The following is a 21,941-nucleotide window of genomic DNA, read 5'->3' as shown; positions in this document are numbered from 1 at the left end:
AAAATAATAAATATGATTTTATAAAATTATATAAACTAATTTTGTTATTATATATGTAATGTGCAACAGTAATTTATTAATAAAATTTTATTTTAATTTGAATGGGTTTAATTGATTTTTACAATAAACTCATACAAATGCCGCAATAGATTACTTTTAAAAAACACCGCAAAAAAATTTAATTAAATTTAAAATTTCCATTTGAAGGAGTGGAATTAACGACGTTTTTTTATAAACACCACAACTGTCATTTTTTTAACCAAAACTCCGTCGTTCTAGTTTCATCCAATTTATTCCAAGTGCTCCCGATAGCTGTTCTTTTTCCCCTTAACAAAATTTCCCCCATTCCATCTCTTCTCCTTTAATCCCTAAATTTTCATCCCCAAGTTCCCAACCCATTTGCCACCGAAGATGCCGACCGGACCATCTGGTGCATCGCCCTTGACTAACCTCTCTGCTGTGTCGCCGTCGCCGTCGGTCTCTACTCTTAAAAAATAACTTTTGCTTACCCGCTCATTACTCCCTCTTCTTCTTATCTATGTCACTCGGTGTAGCGTTGTTTATACGTTTGGTTGTTTTTGAAGAAGTGCTACTACCATGGCTACAAAGAAGAGCATTGGGGACTTGAAGGAAGCTGATTTGAAGGGAAAGAAAGTATTTGATGGGTCATGGCTCTAAAGTCATCCTCTCTAGTCATTTGGTACCTTCCTTTTATTCCTTTTCTTTAGATTTGATTTCTTTAATAAAAATTTTCTTTTGATCCCATATTTGGCTTCAAACAAGGGACCGAGCTTGGTTATCGAGAAGTTTTGCTCCTGAGTTTCGGTCTTGTAGCTTTAGCACTAGCCAGTGTCATCTCAAATCTTGATATGGAAATGGACCCTAAAACAGGAGATTACAAAGCACTAACTGAATTGCTTCCCCTGATCTTGGTCACAGTAAGACTTATTGAACTAAACTGATGTACATTCCTTAATCAATCTTCTTATTTTAAACCTTTCTTGAAACTCAGCATGTTCCTTTTCTTTTTGTCTCTGCAGCTTGCACTTGTTATATTAATCTTCCCATTAAACATCCAATACCATTCAAGTCGCTTATTTTTTCTCACAACTCTGTTCCACTGTATTTGTGCACCTCTTTACAAGGTAAATTACTGAAGGACAAATGACTAAAGCTCAAAGAAATGGCTGGAATTTAAGAACCAAACAAATATACATATTCATGGGTGCATATCTCTTTGTTTCAGGTCAAATTCCAAGATTTCTTCTTGGCAGATCAGTTAACTAGTCAGGTAAAAGAGTGTGGTCTGATCTAAGCATGAATCTTCTACAATTACAACTTACCATCTTTAGATGGAAAAAGGGTTATAGGAAATGTAGTGATGACTGTTTTATTGTAGGTGCAAGCCTTGAGAAGCCTGCAATTCTATATCTGCTATTATGGTTGGGGAGACTATAAACATAGACAGAACACTTGCAAAATGAACGATGCTTTCAACACTTTCTACTTAGTTGTTGTAGTAGTTCCATATTGTTCCAGTTTACTTCAGGTATTTCTTCCTACTTAGATAAAATTATTAAGCTTCTTATCAGCCTTGGAGACTTAAAAACTTAAGTTCCTTGTGTAATATCATTGCCTCAGACGCCTACATGAAGAGAAAGATCCAGTGCAAGCATACAACGGATTGAAGTACTTTTTGACAATTATTGCTCTTTGAACAGGATTGCTTACAGCCTGAATGCAGGAACTGGGTGGAGAATTGTAGCTTGGATCTGTTCAGCCACAACAGCTATCTATGGTACGAATTGGGACCTTGTTGTCGACTGGGGGCTTCTTCAACGCCGCTCTAAAAATCGTTGGTTGAGAGATAAATTGCTTATCCCTTACAAATGTGTATATTTTGGGGACATTGTAAGAAGAAAAACATGTGCTTCTAATTGATAATGAGACTTTGTAGCATTGAGTAAGTAATTAAATTGGTGGATGCAGGCATTGAATATATTGCTGAGATTTGCATGGATGCAAACAGTGTTTAATTTTAAGGTGTCTTTACACAGAGAAACATTAGCTGCTATTGTTGCCAGTCTAGAGATCATTCGTCGCGGCATCTAGAATTTCTTCAGGTTAACCTTTAGATCAGCCTTGTGTTTATTCAATTAGAACCATTTATGTTTTCAGACCAATATAAAGATTCTGTATAAGAATTTGAAGCCTTTGAACATTGTGATAGCCATTTCTTATTGAAAATGAGCAGGTTGGAGAATGAACATTTGAACAATGTTGGCAAGTTCCGTGCATTTAAATCAGAACCATTGCCTTTCAACTATGAAGATGATGAAGATAGGAATGTTTAGGCTGCTGCAAAAAATAAGAAATATTGGAAGTAGAAAGCAAAGATAGAAAAAAAAAATTGTAAGAGAAACAACTAGCAATGCAATTGTTTCGGTGTAGATTATTTAAACTCTTTGCTAGTTTGGATTAGTTCATTAGATTGCTTCATTCTTTTTATATCACGTATGCTAAGAGTGTTGTTGAATCCTAATTGTCTTTATTTGTGTATAATTTTGTTGAATCAAACAGTTATTAATTGCTTAGAAAAACAAAGTGCTTGAATGGAAGTTCTTAGAATATTTTAAAATTCAGATTTAAATATTTTTATTAAATTTGTTGACTTAACATTTTAAAATACTCATTTATTTGCAGATTGTTTCTATTGAAAAATTACAGAAATTTAAAATAAACTTAAAAAATACACTTGTTAATGCACTGATTTTTCACAGTTTTCTTCTTCTATTTCAGGTATGTTAAGCTTCTCTTTTACACTTGATATGGATGGTGGGGAGTTTATTGTTCCTGTTCCATACGTAAAGCAAGTAAAGGTTTGTCTTACTCTTTCATAATCTACTTGCATAAGGTAATTTATATCTTTTAGTTTGCTTGTCCTGATATCTTGATTTAACTTGTGCACTCAATAGCATTGGATATTGATATTTTATTTGAAAGGGCCTAAAATTAACTAATTCGAAAAGTATTGGTCAAATTAAAATATAAGAACTAAATGCATAACTTTAAAAAATACTCATGATCTTTATTGAGGAGATAAACATTAAAAGGTCTTTAAGGATTCCTTTTGATTCTGTTAATTATTCATAATCTTCTATCTTTATTCATTTTCTTAAACAAAAACTATTAATTTAAGCATTAAAGAGTGATTGAAATGCAAACTTTGCTTGTTGTCCCTAGTTGCATCGGCAAACCATAGGTGCCTTAATTGAGTATGCTATCAGCAGTAGTTTATATCCCCACTAGTAGAGTCTTTCCAAATCAAGTAATTTGGATTAGAATTGAGACTGCAAAGTATGCATGAATTTTGTCTATTGGTTCAACTCCCATTAAAATAAATGGATGCTCATGTTCCAACTCCACTGCTTTCCCATATTAAAGCCAAGCAGAGTAAAAGCTTGGACCGCTAGCATTGTGATGTCAAGAAGCAGTTGTAATACTTTGGTTAAATGGAGTTGCCTCGCAGAGGTTGGATCAAATTAAATACGGATGATTAATTATTATTCATGTTTGAGTGTTAATTACTTACAATATAGATTTAAATATAAATATTAAGTATTGAACACATTACTTTCTTTTTTATATAATTATAAATGTTTTTATCGATTTTACGAGTTTTATTCAAATCGAAAATTATATCAAATAATAACTAATCCGAAATTCATTACTTGCCAAGTAACATAGTGGATTTAGAATACTTTTCTGCTACTATTTTTGGAACAGTAAGCCAAAAAGTTTAACGCGAACACGAGAAGACTCGAAATTAAATCTAGAAATCTCCATCTTGTATGTGCTTCAGAGAATTGGTAAAGGTAGATAGAAACTTCAAATCAACAGAAAGATATCGGGTTAATTCTATTATTAGTTCCTATACTTTGCGAAAGTTATGCATTTAGTTCTTATATTTTAATTTGACCAATACTTTTCGAATTAGTGAATTTTAGGCCCTGTACTATTTTAAATTTTAAAAGTTTAGTTCTTTTCTTCTTATCGCATGCGTAGTTTGACTTTGCTACTTGTTTTTAGCTTTGCTGCGATTTATCATCTTTTTTTTTCTTTTTTAAATTCTTGTATTTGCTCTAGTTTTGCTACGTGATTTTTTTTTGTCTATTTTGTGTTTTTTTGTTGTTAGTGTTGTGTTATAATTTGTTCCAAAGTTAGATTTCAAATTTTTAGATTTATAATTAGGGCTTATTGGATTTATTGGTATTTTAGTCAAATCTAACTGTTCATCGACTCGATATTACCTTTTGTTCTTGTAATTTTAGATATTAGAACTAAAGAATAATTTCTATATAACGGTAAACAACAGTAGGAGGTAAAATATAGTTTGGGGTAGAATTTAGCAAAGGCTTCAGACCTGTGATTTTGAGTTGAGTATCATAGCTGTGAACTAATTTTCTCATCAAATACCATAATCTCATGGACATTTATATGCAGGAATTGGAGAGAAGAAGAGAAGAACATGAAGAATTGTTCTTGGCAGAAAGGGTATGAGAGAATATAGGTGATTAAGTCAAATGGAGAAAGGGACATCATGTCCTTGTTGTGTGCAAGTGTTTTCTCCCTGAGACAGGCAAGGAACCTGACATCAAGAATGGTTCAACTTAAAGATGCTTCCTTGTACTCATTCTCATCCTCTTTATATTTTCCAATGCTTTCTTCAAGTAGGATACTAAGAATTTCCTGTACTATTCTTTCTGATTGCTTATAAAATAGTTTGCTCATTAGAACCTTCATTTTCTCTTGTCTTTTCTTTATTTGTATAAATCATTTTTCTTTGTTTAGTAACACAATGAATCTTTGAACATAATTTCTGTTGAGTTATATATAAATGATTTTTAAAAATTGTGTATAGTTTAAATTTCAAATTTCAAAATAAAACATAATATAATATTTATCATAGAAAATAAATATTATTTAATTAAAATATATTTTTTAAAGTTTATATTTTTTAGCGGCGTTTGTAAAAAAAACGTTGCTAAAGGTTTGTTATATAGTGGCGTTTTGGGAAAAGTGTCGCTAAAGTCATAGTCTTTAGTGGTGTTTTCAAGAAAAGCGCCGCTAAAAGTCATGGCTTTAGTGGCGTTTTTAGTAAAAGCGCTGCTAAAAGTCATGGTCTTTAGCGGCATTCCTTTAGCGGCGTTTGCTGGAAAAGGGCCGCTAAAGGTCATGGTCTTTAGCGGCGTTTTTTTAAATAAACGCCGAAAAATTTTGCAACGTTTGCTATAGCGGCGTTTTTTGCAGCGCTTGTGAAAACGCCGCTAAAAGTCTGTTTTCCTGTAGTGAGATCTGGTACATTTAAGGTGGCTTCTGCAAGTAGTCCACTTAAAAGAAGTGACGTGACTCAGTTGGGGATCAACTGTGTTGGTGACATTACACTGAGAGAGTTACGGGCAATGAAAACACAAAAAATTAAAATCAGTGGTTGCATACTCCTTTAGTCATGGGCATGGTACCGCTTACCATTTTTACATCCTCAAGTAAATGCCCTGTAATAGCCTAGTTTTGGGGCTAATCAGAATAGTGGTTTTGGAAATCACTATTTAAAAGCTGGAGAAATTATTTTTATTATTATTTTATGTGTTATGGCATGATTATATGAATGCATGAAAATTTTGGTGAGATAATTTTAGCGATTTCATGCTTAATTACGAAAAAGGACAAAATCGCATAAAGGGAAAAAGTGTTTTTTTTACTACCCAAATGTGTTTAATAGCTAGAGAACCAAAATTTATGGCCTTTAACTCTTTTAAATAGAGGTGGCCGACCATAGGGGACAAGATTGGTCAAAATGTCAAAGTTAGGTGACATTTGGTGACTTAATTGATTAAAATAAAACAAAAGAAAAAAGGGCTATCATCTTCCTCACTTCTCCACCAAAATTTTCAGCCATTCTAGGGTTTTTAGAAGCTCAAAATATTAGCAACTTCTCATCCTTGCAAATCAAGAGAAACATGATTCAGGTCTTGATCGAGGGAAGAACAAAGTTTGCGAGGATTAGGCTCGTTCCTATCATTTTGTGCCGAGGTAAGTACATACGTAAATAATGTGTCATTGTAGCTTATTTTTAAATGTTTTATCGTTATCATGTATTTTAATCTTACTTGTTACCATAGAAGCATAAATATTGTGATATAAGAGTAATCCACATGATGAATAAGTACAACGATATTAGGGTAAATATGAAATCACGTTGAATCTCAGAAATAGTATAGGATAAAAAAGGTATGTCATGAGGAACTATATGGTCTGAACTCATGAGTTATGTCTGAGTTCATGAGATAAATGTTATATGTAATGTGGGTTCGGGTACTGACTTTGAGTGCAGACCCGTGAGTAGCTCAATGAGCGGGCATTACATGATAGAGTTATGGGGTTTGGGTATTGATATGGCAAAAAGGCCCGTGAGTAACTCAAAATGCGAGCATTACAAAGTATGAGGTAGCTCTGACTACTTATATGGTACTTAAGTGTAAACTTTTCGTGTATCCATTAGTATTTCGAGTTTTCAACAGGTAGTTTGAAGAACGAGTTGGGGAAAATTTCATTGAGGTATGCTATTAGAGAGAATGAAATTGAGATATTTTATGGATGATTACAAGTATGTATACTAAACCCATGAACAAGACCTTAGTGTGTGATGAGATGTAGTAAGTATGCATAAAGGAAGTAAAGAGTAAGATAGTGAGCTTAAAATGATATGTCATTTAAGTATGATAAGCCATTGTTTGATGAATGTTTTTTTTCACTTATTTGCATATATGTACTTACTAAGCTCCCATGCTTATCCTCTTTCTTTTCCATTTTCTTACAGTGCCACCAAAGTAGCTTGTAGATCACCTCCTACGTCAGGTTTCCAATGGATGTTTGGGGCCTCGTAGGCCCATATTAAGGAGTTTAGACAAAGTTCGAAAAAAATTTTAAATTTGATCAAGCCTTGATGATTTGAAAACATTGGAAATGCATGTGCTTAAGTTTAGTAATGCGTCGTATTCCGTCCCGACATAGGGCACGGGTGTGGGGTGTGACATGCCCTTTATGAATTCTTGTTTGTAATAAGGTAAAATTCATTTAATAATATAGCTATCATAATATTTTTTCATTATTATAGTTTTGAAATAACATATTATTTGAATAGGTGGTACAATGACGCAAGTTATGTAGGTATATCAAACGAGCTCGAAGATATCCAACTATTGTTACATCAATGATCAGAAGACGAGATTCGTTTTTAAAAATTTCAATTTATATAATATTTATGTAAGGATTTGAAATTTAGTATCAGATACGTAATAAAATTTATAATTTCATACGGTAGTTTGAACGGGTGCCATACTCTGATCTAGAATTTAAGAATGCATCATGGTCGAATTTTTGGTGAATCACAATATTTGACATGTCAAAGTACCATTGATAGTTTTTGCAATGGTTGAGATGCATGAATCTCATTAAGTGATGTGCCAGTTCAAGTTTATGTAAAGTATTCTGCCATCATCTCAGAAGCTCGATGAACTTCACAACTCAACTTTAGAGGGAGAACCGATGAAAATCGGGCCATAAAAATTCATTCACATTTTAATTCATCCAATCACATGCACATAGTCCCTTATTTGGGTTTACGAAGCCCAAAACATATTTTAAAAAGGTTTGGGATGAAACCGAGAACTTTGGAAAGCTTTGAGAAAAACTTAGAAAATTTTCTCATGAAACAGAGTCACATGCTCATGTGGACACAGGGGCACGCCCGTGTGCCATCAACACGCCCGTGTCCTTAGGCCGTGTAACTCTCTATTTATGGTGTCAGCCAATAAATTGGACCACACGGCCAGACCACATGCCGGTGTCACTAGGCCGTGTCCCTCACACGGTTGAGACACACGATCGTGTCTCATCCTGTGTAGCCAACACTTAGACTATTTTCCAAGCCTTTGTGTTACCCTTAATTCCACAACTCATTACACACGTTAAGGACACAGATCATGGCATCATTTTAATGATTTAGCCTCCTTCATTAAGATAGATTCTTAACATTAACATGTCACCGTTCACGTATTTTTCATACTCATGCAATGTCAAGTCTAGATGCAATCATCCATATCGATTAGTCTTACTATTGCACCACATTTACTAATAATCTAGAATTATCTACTCATCACTTATTTCTTTAGACTTTAAGCATTCAAGTTCAATCAACATTATTTTATTTCCCTATTATGCACTTTCTAATAGCAATGGCCAATTCGATTGGTCATGAAGCATTCATCATACACACATGTTATACACCAATCATGCATTTTCAATAAGCATATTCACACCATAAGCATTAGAACGTAGCATGGATAAATAGGCTTACAAGCCATAACCATTATAAGCCACATCTCATGGCTATATATAATGAATCAATATAAGCCAATACATTTGGCTAATCATAACGACATCTATGATAAAACTAAGTCCCTATACATGCCACTCACTTGAAATTGCTAGTATATATATATATATATATATATATATATATATATCACTACTCCAAAGATGATGTCTTGATAGTGTAATGCTGCCTCTGACGATACCTAACCCCGAGCCAACCTGACAACACTAAAAGAAATGGAAAGGAGGGAATAAGCTTTATCCTTAGGAAGCTTGTTTGAAAATAATAAGCAATGTATTAACATGCTATTTTTCAATTTCTCCTTATTTATTCAAAGTTCAATTAAGCTGTTTTCTCAAGTCACAGTCACTAAATTATTTATATATGGAGCTACGGAACTCCAAATTAAGATCCACTAATTTTCCCTAAAACTAGAAACATATTTTCTTACCATAAAATTTTTAGAATTTTTGGTCTAGCCAATAGTACAGTTTATTCTTTAAAGTATCCCCTATCTTGCTGTTTGATAGCTTCAACCTTTCTTCACGAATATTTATTTATCTCTTAGTATGGGATTCAGATAATGTTCCTGTCTAATTCTATTGAAAATAGACTCATTAAGGACTTAGTCATATGAATTCTAACCTATAATTATTTTTGTACAATTTCTAGTGATTTTTCCAAGTCAGAATAGGGGATTCCGAACTCACTTTGACTCTGTCTCACAAGAATTAGAATATCTCATAATATTAAATTCTTTTGCTTATAAAGTTTCCTCTATGTAAAACTAGACTCAATAAGCTTTCATTTCATATTTAATTTAGCCTTTAATTCGACTTGCACAATTTTGGGTGGATTTTCAAAATCGGACTATTGCTGCTGTCCAAACAATTTTAGAGAAACAAAATGATAATCATCATAAGATTGCCATAAAAGTTATTCTCATATGTATCACTCATTTATTTGCATTCTTACCACAAGTCCATTTCACTTCCCATGTCGAACACATGTTCGTGGGTTTTGAGTACGTACCTGTGCTATCTCTTAGCACCACCACTCATCCAAACATGGGAATCATATTCATCATAATATTATCTTATAATATAAATAAGTTTGTCATGACAAAAACCCTTTTTATTCATTTCTCATATTAATCCCATTGAATTTTCTCAAAACTTTTGATGGATATCCCATGTACCGCCAAATCATACAAGTGATCATTTCAAGTATGCACTCCTGTGAACCTCACATCTTACGGTGGGATTACCAGTCCAGGCTACATCCCCCATAGTATAAATTCATAGAGTAAATGTTGGGATTACCAGTCCAGGCTAAATCCCCTGTAACAATAATTACTCTCATGAGCTCGAATCTGAATTACTAGTCCAAGCTAAATTCAGACCCTAATCGAATTACCCGTCCGGGCTAAATCTATATTGCACACATATTCTTCGAGAGGCTAGATCACTTTACAAGTTCATGTCCATCAATACATATTTTCCCTTTCTAAAAAGCACACTCCTGCGAACCTCCTTTCTTATAGCGGGATTACCAGTCCAGGCTAAATCCCCTGTAATATAAACTCATATAGTATTTTTAGGATTACCAGTCCAGGCTAAATCCCCTACAACGACATATACTCAAATGAGATCGGATCTGAATTTCTAGTCCAGGCTAAATTCAGAACCTAATTCGAATTACCGGTTCGGGCTAAATCTGTTCACACATATTCTTCGGGAGGGCTATATAGGGATTGGATCACCCGTCCGGGCTAGATACTTTTTACCATCAATTCCTTTTCAAGAATCCATCGAATATCCTATTTCATTCAACCGAGATTTTTCTTCCTCTTATTATCAATCATGTCAATGTTTCATAAATTTCCATACATTGAGCATTCAATTCATATCCTTGTCAAGAGCGTACATTTATCATATAATCATCATTTGAGCAATTAACATACCTCACACATTGTATTTACTTACTAATGGACTTACCTTCCTTTTCACTCTTTCACAAGTTATCCAACTTAATAAAACATCATGTTGTATCAAATTCTCAATATATTCAGCTATTATATAGCAAGCCATCAATGACTGAACCATCAAATATTTCATGCGCTACTAGACATATATCATTGTTCTCACAAATTTTATTTACCATTCTTTCATCACTTCTCAATATATATTAAGACATGCCATTCATGCAATAATAATATAGAATTTTCAATTCAAATATAGCATTGCAATATTATTGACACATGAACTTACCTCGGCACCAAAATAGCAAAAATGAACCTAGCCGTCGATTTTCCATTTTCACTCGATCTATGTCCAATCCTCATTTTCCTTGATCTATAATATCACATTTAGTCTAATTATTAGTCACACTATTTAATTTGATCCAAAAATCATATTTTGGCAAAATTACGTTTTTGCCTCTAAACTTTGTAAAGTTACACTTTTGCCCTTAGGCTCGGAAAGTGATTTTTATTCAATTTTCTCACTCTATAGGCCTAGCCAAACCATTTTCATAACTATAGAAAACTACAATTCTCATCAAAACACCCTTTTATGCCATTTTTACAACTTTTACAAAATGGTCCTCTCGAACGTTTTCATCAAAAATCGCTTAGTAAAAGTCGTTTATTTAACACCCAACACTCATTTTCTACCATTAGACATCAAAATGCATGCATGTCACACATGGGTACATTTTTAAACATGAACCCTAGCTCAAATTAATGGTAGAAATAGGTAAATCGAGTTACTGGGCCTTCAAAAATGTAAAGAGCATTAAAAACGAGGCTCGGGATCACTTACAAATGAGCTTGGAAGCTTGAACCAAACCCTAGCCATGGTATCCATTCAAGTTTCGGCTGAATGGAGAAGATGATGGCCAATTTTGGCTTATTTTCCCTTTTTAATTCTTTTAATTATTAGATCATGTCTATTTTTGCCCATCACTAATTAATGGTATAATTGCCATATAAGGACCTTTAATTTTAAAACTCATAACAATTTAACCCTTTTAACATGTGGAACTCAACTTTTTCACTTTTTACAATTTAGTACTTTTGACTAAATTGAGTTCCCAAATGTCAAAATTTTTGAACGAAAATTTCAAGAAATCATCCCGTGAAATTGTAGACCATAAAAATAAAATAAAAATGAATTTTCTTACGTTATATTTGTGGTCCCGAAACCATTGTTTCGATTAGGCCCAAAATTGGGATGTTACATGCACGAACCAATTATCTGAAGAAATTTGGCGACCTCTTTGGATTAAATGACGTGGTTTAGACTTCACGGTAAGCCATATCTATTGCTGGAGGAAGAAAGGAGTAGGAAATGTCGTTGTTGGAGGCTAAGACGACCCCCAATGAGGACGCGATCGGGAGTACATGCATCAAGTTCTTCATCATCAACTCTAACCCCAAATACAAGACCAATAGGAGCACCACCTCCCATTCTGTAACAGCCCGATTTTGGGGCTATTTAGAATAGTGGTTATGAAACCACTATTCTAAAGCCATATAAATTATTTTAATATTATTTTATGTGTGATGGCAAGATTATAAAAGTGCATGAAAAATGTGGTGAATTAATTTTAACATTTGAGAGTTTAATTGCGAAAAATGACTAAATCGCATTAAGTGAAAAAGCCTTATTTTGATAGCTAAGGGTGTCAAATAGCTAGAAAACCAAAATTGGGGGTCTTTAAAGGGCCAATAGACCCTAGGATGATTCTTGACTGGCCATGGGACAAAGAAATTAATCTAGTCAAAGGGTTAGGTGAATTGATGACTTAAGGTTGTCTAGAAATAAAATAAAAGAAAAATGTTGTCATCTCTTTTTACCTTTCCTTCTTCCACCAAAAATTTCAGCAAGAATAGGGGTTTGAAAGCTTGAAAATTTTAGCAACTTGTAACCCTCTCAAGTAAGTGATTTTGATGGTCTTTCTTGATGATTTTTGTTTTTTTAGAACCCTTGTAGCATGAGCTTTCAAATGAGGGGACTATTTTGCAAAATTATTGAAAGTCTAGCATTTTACCATGAGAGTGTTCATGTTGTTTTTTGAAATTTTATGGAAGAATATGAGTTATGGTTGTGTAATAAATAACTTTTGTGAAGTAGTTTTCATGGAAACCTTAACTAGGCACCATTTTGCATAAGTTGAAAATTTGATGATAAATGTGAGAAATAATGGAAATTTTGGGCCACAATAAGAGTAAAAAGGGTTCAGTTAGGCTTAAGATATGAAGAAGATCGATAAAAATCAATTTTTAGACCTAGGGGTAAAACGGTCATTTTGTAAAAGTCTAGGGGCAAAATGGTCATTTTTCCCAATTTTTAAATTGTTGAGTACCTAAATTAATAAAATGATTAAATATTTGACTTTTCATCATTATAGATCAAGAATCACAAAATCTGGGCCTAGACCGGGGAAAAGCAAAATAAGTGGACTAAGTCGAGCTAGTCGCCTACATTTTGTACACCGAGGTAAGTTGTATGTAAATAATACAACTACATTGTTATTATATGTGTTTGAATTGATATAGCATAAATTGCTTGTTTGTGGAAATGATTATGTATGTTGAATATTGAGATAGTAGAATTCCTGTTTGAACCTTAGGAAATAAATCGGATATTCATGCCATAACATTCGGGTTATTTGTGTGCTAGTATAAGGCATGTTTGGGACATGCATCGGCCATATTATGAGAGCCAGTGTAAGACCATGTCTGGGACATGGCATCAACATTGAGATGAGAGCTAGTGCAAGACATGTTTGGGACATGCATCGGCCTCGAGATGTAAGACAGTGTAAAACATGTCTGGGACATGCATCGGCTACGAGATGTGTTAGTGTAAGACCATGTCTGGGACATGGCTTCAGCACGTATAGAGTTGTTAGTGTAAGACCATGTTTGGGACATGGCATCAGCATTATACCCTATGTTTGAGGTGTAGTGAATATTCGATAGCTTTCGAAATGGTTCAATAGTGAGAGTTAAAGTTTAAGTTAAACGAGAAAAGTATAACCATGTTGTGAGTGGTACAGGTACCTATTTGAAATGTATGAGACATGAGCTCAATATATATATGCTATGTGAATTGTATTGGTTAGTGACGAGTAAGTTGTGCTTATGCCTACTTTTGTACTATAAGCATGGTGATGAATGGTAAAGTTGTTGTTATATTTATTTGCGTGCAACTTACTAAGCTTTGTGCTTACTCTCCTCCTTTCCATTTTCTTATAGTCCGCCTATTTAGCTCGAGGACCATCTGACATTGGAGGCATCAATCACACTATCACCCGTATCACTTGGTATAGTTAGATCTTTTATTTTTATTATGGCATGTATAGGGCTCTGACTTTTGAGTTTTGTGTCATTGTTAATTGACCAAATATGTGGGCTTACTTTAGCATTTGATTCATTTTGTATAAGGCCATGGAAAATGGCTAATATTGAAAGTTATTATGTGAATGCAAGCTAGTCTTTCATGAATGTGAAATTGTTGACATGGTTGAATATATGTAATGTATATGGGTCTTAATTATGGTTGTTTGGTTGAGAAATCATATTAAGTTAATCTTTAATGTGTCAGTTGATGTTAGATTCTGTTTTAGGGTGGCAAAGGCTTGGTAGACACACGGGCGTGTGTGACACACGGTTTGCTCCATGGGCGTGTTGCTAGGTCGTGTGTCCCCTGCATGTAAAAATTACAAGTCAGTATGCATGGTAGTAAACATACGGGTTGAGACACGACCGTGTGAAGGGCACGGCCTAGCACATAGGCATATGCCTTGGCCGTGTGACCCTTAAGGATTTTTGACATCAGAAGTAGAATGTCAAGGTTTCCAAACACGAGCTGAGACACGGACGTGTCGAGGCCGTGTGAGGGGCATGGACCATGGACACGAGCGTGGACCAGTCCGTGTGAAAATTCCTGTAGGTTCGAATTGAAAAATAAATCTACATGGGTAAAGGACACAAGCGTGTCCCTAGGTGCTTAGGCCGTGTGTGCCACACGGGCCATCAGCACGACCATGTTCAAGTTCCACAAGGGCGTGTGGGCCATCCACACGGGCGTGTGCCTTGTTTCAAAGGTTATTTTTCTAGTGTTGGTTAAAGGACCCGAGTTGGTCCCGAGTGGCTCCCAAGAGATGTTTTGGGCCTAGTAGGCCCATGATAATAAGTTTTAGACAAGGTTTGAAAAACTTTTAAATTTCAACGGGTTCATATGATCGGACTTGTATGTGTGTATGTGATTTGTGAAAGGTAATACCTTGTACCCAGAATCAGTGTCGAACTCAGGTCAGGGGTGTTATATTTAGTAGTATCAGAGCTATGGTTTAGCCGATTCTAGGACTAACCTAGCATGAGTATGAGTCTAGCTATACATGCCATAATTGTATATTGATAGTGTGACGACTCTTGATGGGATAAATTGTGTTTTTATTTATGTAGTAAATGGATCCTGACGTAGCTACGGCAGATGATGTGGAGAGTAATGCGTCGGCTCTCATTGAAGGGACCGCGCTAGTAGATAGTGGTCCTATGACAATGAGTCAGGGCGGAGGGGCTAGAGAAGCTTACCTCCATATGATGGACACGTGATACTCGGATTTTATTCGACGAATCCAAAACTCCACCTCCCGACCCCCAATTCGTCAACCCGCTTATATAGCTCCTCAATGAGCAGAGATGGCTAGGACAGAGAAACCTTCAATAGAAAAAATTTGTAAACATGGGGCTGTATAATTTCAGGCAAATATCGATGATGACCCAAAAAGGGTTGAGTTTTGGTTGGAAAATACCATCAGAGTATTGATGAATTATCGTGCACGCTAGAGGAGTGTATAAAGAGCATAGTGTCACTCCTACGAGATTCGGCTTACCAATGGTGGAATACTCTCGTGTCAGTCGTACTGAGAGAGCGAATAATGTGGAATTCTTTTAGGAAGAGTTCTGAAAGAAGTAAATTAGCTAGAGGTTTATAGACCAGAAAAGGAAAGATTTTTTAGTGTTGAAGCAAGGCAGTAGGACGGTGACTAAGTACGAGCATGAGTTTGTGAGACTCAGCAAATATGTACGAAGTACGTATCTACAGAAGCCATTATGTGCAAGAGGTTCAAAGATGGTTTGAACGCAGACATCAGTCTATTAGTTGGCATCTTGGAGATAAGGGAATTTGTGGTGCTCGTGGAGAGAGCATGTAATGCTGAGGAATTGGCCAAAGAGAAGAGAAAAGCTGGCATCAAGTCCTGAGACTCGAGGAAAAGACAGATGGGGAAATCACAGTAGACATTATCTAAGAGATCGAGAGAGTTTCCTACTCGACCAAATGCGTTAGAGGGGTTCTCGAATAGGAGCTAGAATAAGCAACACACGGCGTCCAAAGCCCAAACCACTTCTATCGCGAGTGTTGGTAATGCTCAGCCAAATAGGCCAGAGTATTCGCAATTTGGTAAGCGTCATTTTGGAAAGTGTCAAGGGAATGAAAGAGGTTGCTTCAAATGTGGATCGCTAGACCACTTCACCCAAAACTATCCCGAATTAGATGATAAAGAGAAAAAGCAAGATATGAGGGTGAGTAGTGCTCCTTCAAGGGGTAGACCACAAAAGAACCCAGGCAGTGGGACCAGTAGCAGAGGTGCTCCCAGAGATATAGCTGTGAGGTTCGAGGGCCGAGTGCCTGTAAGAACTTATGCCATTCGCACTCGCGAAAAAGGCATCTTCACCAGATGTGATTACGGGTACTTTTTCTCTTCATGATATTTCTATTATTGCTTTAATTGATCCGGGCTCTACCCATTCTTATGTTTGCATGAATTTGTTACTCAGTATGAATATGTTAGTTGAACCTATTGTGTTTGTAGTAAAAGTGTCTAACCCGTTAGGCAAGCATATGTTAATTGACCAAGTATGTAGAAATTATCCCTTGACAATTAAGGGTTATAGTTTTTCAGCTAACCTCATATTGTTGCCTTCTGATGAATTCGATGTAATTCTTGGAATGGATTGGTTAACTTCTCATAGTGTTGTAGTGGATTGTGGAAGGAAATCTATTAAGCTGAAATGTGAAGACAGGAATCTTCTTCGGGTTGAAGTAGATGAATTAAATGACTCATCTGTAGTAATATCGTTCATGACTACGGAAAGATACCTGAGAAAAGGGTATGAGTCCTACCTAGCATTTGTGTTTAACACCAAAGAGTCTGAAGTGAAATTTGAGACAGTGCCAGTGGTATGTGAGTACCCTGAGGTGTTTCCGGAAGAATTGCCTAGATTGCCTCCTGTAAGGGAAGTCAAATTTGGAATTGAGTTAGTCTCTGGTAGACACCCATCTTGATTGCTCCGTATAGGATGGCTCTTATAGAGTTAAAGGAGTTGAAGGTTCAACTACAGGAGTTAACTGACAAAGGTTTTACGAAACCCATCTTGATTGCTCTGTATAGGATTGCTCCGTAAGACCATGTCTGGGACATGGCATCGACTTGATGGATGAGCAAGTGTAAGACCATGTCTGGGATATGGCATCAGCATTATACCCTATGTTTGAGGCGTAGTGAATATTCGATAGCTTTCCAAATGGTTCAACGGTAAGAGTTACAGTTTACATTAAACGAGAAAAGTATAACCATGTTGTGAGTGGTACAGGTACATATTTGAAATGTATGAGACGTGAGCTCAATATATATATGCTATGTGAATTGTATTGGTTAGTGACGAGTAAGTTGTGCTTATGCCTACTTTTGTACTATAAGAATGATGATGAATGATAAAGTTGTTGTTATATTTATTTGCGTGCAACTTACTAAGCTTTGTGCTTACTCCTCTCCTTTTCATTTTCTTATAGTCCGCCTAATTAGCTCGAGGACCATCGACATTGAGGCATCAATCACACTATCACCCGTATCACTTGGTATAGTTAGATCTTTTATTTTTATTATGGCATGTATAGGGCTCTGACTTTTGAGTTTTGTGTCATTGTTAATTGACCAAATATGTGGGCTTACTTTAGCATTTGATTCATTTTGTATAAGGCCATGGAAAATGGCTAATATTGAAAGTTATTATGTGAATGCAAGCTAGTCTTTCATGAATGTGAAATTGTTGACATGGTTGAATATATGTAATGTATATGGGTCTTAATTATGGTTGTTTGGTTGAGAAATCATATTAAGTTAATCTTTAATGTGTCAGTTGATGTTAGATTCTGTTTTAGGGTGGCAAAGGCTTGGTAGACACACGGGCGTGTGTGACACACGGTTTGCTCCATGGGCGTGTTGCTAGGTCGTGTGTCCCCTGCATGTAAAAATTACAAGTCAGTATGCATGGTAGTAAACATACGGGTTGAGACACGATCAGTGTGAAGGGCACGGCCTAGCACATAGGCATATGCCTTGGCCGTGTGACCTTAAGGATTTTTGACATCGAAGTAGAATGTCAAGGTTTCCAAACACGAGTGAGACACAGGCGTGTCGAGGCCGTGTGAGGGCATGGACCATGGACACGAGCGTGGACGGTCCGTGTGAAAACTCCTGAGGTTGAATTGAAAATAAATCTACATGGGTAAAGGACACAAGCGTGTCCCTAGGTGCTTAGGCCTGTGTGTGCCACACGGCCATCAAGACGACCATGTTCAAGTTCCACAAGGCGTGTGGGCCATCCACACGGCGTGTGCCTTGTTTCAAAGGTTATTTTTCTAGTGTTGGTTAAAGGACCCGAGTTGGTCCCGAGTGGCTCCTAAGAGATGTTTTGGGCCTAGTAGGCCCATGATAATAAGTTTTAGACAAGGTTTGAAAAACTTTTAAATTTCAACGGTTCATATGATCGGACTTGTATGTGTGTATGTGATTTGTGAAAGGTAATACCTGCACCCGTAATCGATTGTCGAACTCGTGTCGTGGGTGTTATATTTAGTAGTATCAGAGCTATGGTTTAGTCGATTCTTAACCTAGCATGAGTATGAGTCTAGCTATACATGCCATAATTGTATATTGATAGTGTGACGACTCTTGATGGGATAAATTGTGTTTTTATTTATATAGTAAATGGATCCTGACGTAGCTACGGCAGATGATGTGGAGAGTAATGCGTCGGCTCTCATTGAAGGGACCGCGCTAGTAGATAGTGGTCCTATGACAATGAGTCAGGGCGGAGGGGCTAGAGAAGCTTACCTCCATATGATGGACACGTGATACTCGGATTTTATTCGACGAATCCGAAAACTCCACCTCCCCGACCCCCCCAATTCGTCAACCCGATTATATAGCTCCTCAATGAGCAGAGATGGCTAGGATAGAGAAACCTTCAATAGAAAAAATTTGTAAACATGGGGCTGTATAATTTCAGGCAAATATCGATGATGACCCAAAAAGGGTTGAGTTTTGGTTGGAAAATACCATCAGAGTATTGATGAATTATCGTGCACGCTAGAGGAGTGTATAAAGAGCATAGTGTCACTCCTACGAGATTCGGCTTACCAATGGTGGAATACTCTCGTGTCAGTCGTACTGAGAGAGCGAATAATGTGGAATTCTTTTAGGAAGAGTTCTGAAAGAAGTAAATTAGCTAGAGGTTTATAGACCAGAAAAGGAAAAATTTTTTAGTGTTGAAGCAAGGCAGTAGGACGGTGACTAAGTACGAGCATGAGTTTGTGAGACTCAGCAAATATGTACGAAGTGCGTATCTACAGAAGCCATTATGTGCAAGAGGTTCAAAGATGGTTTGAACGCAGACATCAGTCTATTAGTTGGCATCTTGGAGATAAGGGAATTTGTGGTGCTCGTGGAGAGAGCATGTAATGCTGAGGAATTGGCCAAAGAGAAGAGAAAAGCTGGCATCAAGTCCTGAGACTCGAGGAAAAGACAGATGGGGAAATCACAGTAGACATTATCTAAGAGATCGAGAGAGTTTCCTACTCGACCAAATGCGTTAGAGGGGTTCTCGAATAGGAGCTAGAATAAGCAACACACGGCGTCCAAAGCCCAAACCACTTCTATCGCGAGTGTTGGTAATGCTCAGCCAAATAGGCCAGAGTATTCGCAATGTGGTAAGCGTCATTTTGGAAAGTGTCAAGGGAATGAAAGAGGTTGCTTCAAATGTGGATCGCTAGACCACTTCACCCGAAACTATCCCGAATTAGATGATAAAGAGAAAAGCAAGATATGAGGGTGAGTAGTGCTCCTTCAAGGGTAGACCACAAAAGAACCCGGCAATGGGACCGAAGAGCGAGGTGCTCCCGAGATATAGCTGTGAGGTTCGAGGGCCGAGTGCTGTAAGAACTTATGCCATTCTTTTCATGAAAAAGGCATCTTCACCAGATGTGATTACGGGTACTTTTTCTCTTCATGATATTTCTGTTATTGCTTTAATTGATCCGGGGTCTACCCATTCTTATGTTTGCATGAAATTGTTACTCAGTATGAATATGTTAGTTGAACCTATTGTGTTTGTAGTAAAAGTGTCTAACCCGTTAGGCAAGCATATGTTAATTGACCAAGTATGTAGAAATTATCCCTTGACAATTAAGGGTTATAGTTTTTCAGCTAACCTCATATTGTTGCCTTCTGATGAATTCGATGTAATTCTTGGAATGGATTGGTTAACTTCTCATAGTGTTGTAGTGGATTGTGGAAGGAAATCTATTAAGCTGAAATGTGAAGACAGGAATCTTCTTCGGGTTGAAGCAGATGAATTAAATGACTCATCTGTAGTAATATCGTTCATGACTACGGAAAGATACCTGAGAAAAGGGTATGAGTCCTACCTAGCATTTGTGTTTAACACCAAAGAGTCTGAAGTGAAATTTGAGACAGTGCCAGTGGTATGTGAGTACCCTGAGGTGTTTCCGGAAGAATTGCCTAGATTGCCTCCTGTAAGGGAAGTCGAATTTGGAATTGAGTTAGTCCCTGGTAGACACCCATCTTGATTGCTCCGTATAGGATGGCTCTTATAGAGTTAAAGGAGTTGAAGGTTCAACTACAGGAGTTAACTGACAAAGGTTTTACGAAACCCATCTTGATTGCTCTGTATAGGATTGCTCCGTAAGACCATGTCTGGGACATGGCATCGACTTGATGGATGAGCAAGTGTAAGACCATGTCTGGGATATGGCATCGGCATTATACCCTATGTTTGAGGCGTAGTGAATATTCGATAGCTTTCCAAATGGTTCAACGGTGAGAGTTACAGTTTACATTAAACGAGAAAAGTATAACCATGTTGTGAGTGGTACAGGTACATATTTGAAATGTATGAGACGTGAGCTCAATATATATATGCTATGTGAATTGTATTGGTTAGTGACGAGTAAGTTGTGCTTATGCCTACTTTTGTACTATAAGAATGATGATGAATGATAAAGTTGTTGTTATATTTATTTGCGTGCAACTTACTAAGCTTTGTGCTTACTCCTCTCCTTTTCATTTTCTTATAGTCCGCCTAATTAGCTCGAGGACCATCTAACATTGGAGGCATCAATCACACTATCACCCGTATCACTTGGTATAGTTAGATCTTTTATTTTTATTATGGCATGTATAGGGCTCTGACTTTTGAGTTTTGTGTCATTGTTAATTGACCAAATATGTGGGCTTACTTTAGCATTTGATTCATTTTGTATAAGGCCATGGAAAATGGCTAATATTGAAAGTTATTATGTGAATGCAAGCTAGTCTTTCATGAATGTGAAATTGCTGACATAGTTGAATATATGTAATGTATATGGGTCTTAATTATGGTTGTTTGGTTGAGAAATCATATTAAGTTAATCTTTGATGTGTCGGTTGATGTTAGATTGTGTTTTAGGGTGGCAAAGGCTTGGTAGATATCCTTATATTGTCTACACGGGTAGACACATGGGTGTGTGTGACACACGGTTTGCTCCATGTGCGTGTTGCTAGGCCGTGTGTCCCCTGCATGTAAAAATTGCAAGTCAGTATGCATGGTAGTAAACACACGGGTTGAGACACGACCGTGTGAAGGGCACGGCCTAGCACATAGGCATATGCCTTGGCCGTGTGACCTTTAAGGATTTTTGACATCAGAAGCAGAATGTCAAGGTTTCCAAACACGGGCTGAGACACGGGCGTGTCGAGGTCATGTGAGGGATACGAGTGTGTGCCAGGCCATGTGAAAACCCTTGTAGGTTCGAATTGAAGAATAAATCTACACAGGTAAGGGACACGGGCGTGTCCTTTGGTGCTTAGGCCATGTGTGCCACACGGGCCATCAGCACAACCATGTTCAAGTTCCACACGGGCGTGTTGCCCATCCACACAGGCGTGTGCCCTGTTTCAAAGGTCATTTTCCTAGTGCTTGTTAAAGGACCCGAGTTGGTCCCGAAAGGCTCCAAGAGATGTTTTGGGCTTAGTAGGCCCATGATAATAAGTTTTAGACGAAGTTTGAAAAACTTTTAAATTTTAACAGGTTGTAAGATCTGACTTGTATGTGTGTATGTGATTTGTGAACGGTAATGTCTCATACCTG

General features: G+C 36.7%; 1 protein-coding gene and 1 long non-coding RNA gene across 4 annotated transcripts; both read left to right on the top strand.

Moving 5' to 3' along the window:
* The first annotated feature begins 217 nt into the window (after positions 1-217).
* On the top strand, positions 218-4,911 carry LOC108461244 (phosphate transporter PHO1 homolog 7-like). Of its 3 annotated transcripts, none has more exons than XM_017761045.2 (8): positions 218-700; positions 784-938; positions 1,041-1,145; positions 1,247-1,291; positions 1,400-1,549; positions 1,722-1,963; positions 2,800-2,879; positions 4,504-4,911. In XM_017761045.2, exons 2-6 carry the CDS (start codon positions 870-872, stop codon positions 1,848-1,850), a joined length of 498 nt encoding a protein of 165 aa, XP_017616534.1. In that variant the 5' UTR covers positions 218-700; positions 784-869; the 3' UTR covers positions 1,851-1,963; positions 2,800-2,879; positions 4,504-4,911. The 3 variants fall into 3 exon arrangements, with proteins under 3 accessions (XP_017616534.1, XP_017616558.1, XP_017616542.1); XM_017761053.2 differs by having other exon boundaries at positions 227-700; positions 1,722-1,798; XM_017761069.2 differs by lacking the exon at positions 4,504-4,911 and having other exon boundaries at positions 222-700; positions 1,642-1,798; positions 2,800-2,854.
* A 925-nt stretch (positions 4,912-5,836) lies between these two features.
* On the top strand, positions 5,837-7,171 carry LOC128283616 (uncharacterized). The gene is made up of 2 exons (XR_008274005.1): positions 5,837-6,093; positions 6,881-7,171. It is a non-coding gene; the product is annotated as an uncharacterized LOC128283616 (long non-coding RNA).
* The last annotated feature ends 14,770 nt before the right edge of the window (positions 7,172-21,941 follow it).

This window comes from Gossypium arboreum, chromosome 2 (genome assembly GCF_025698485.1).
Source record: "Gossypium arboreum isolate Shixiya-1 chromosome 2, ASM2569848v2, whole genome shotgun sequence".
Taxonomy (NCBI): Eukaryota; Viridiplantae; Streptophyta; class Magnoliopsida; order Malvales; family Malvaceae; genus Gossypium; species Gossypium arboreum.
This window is presented reverse-complemented; position numbering and strand designations above follow the sequence as displayed.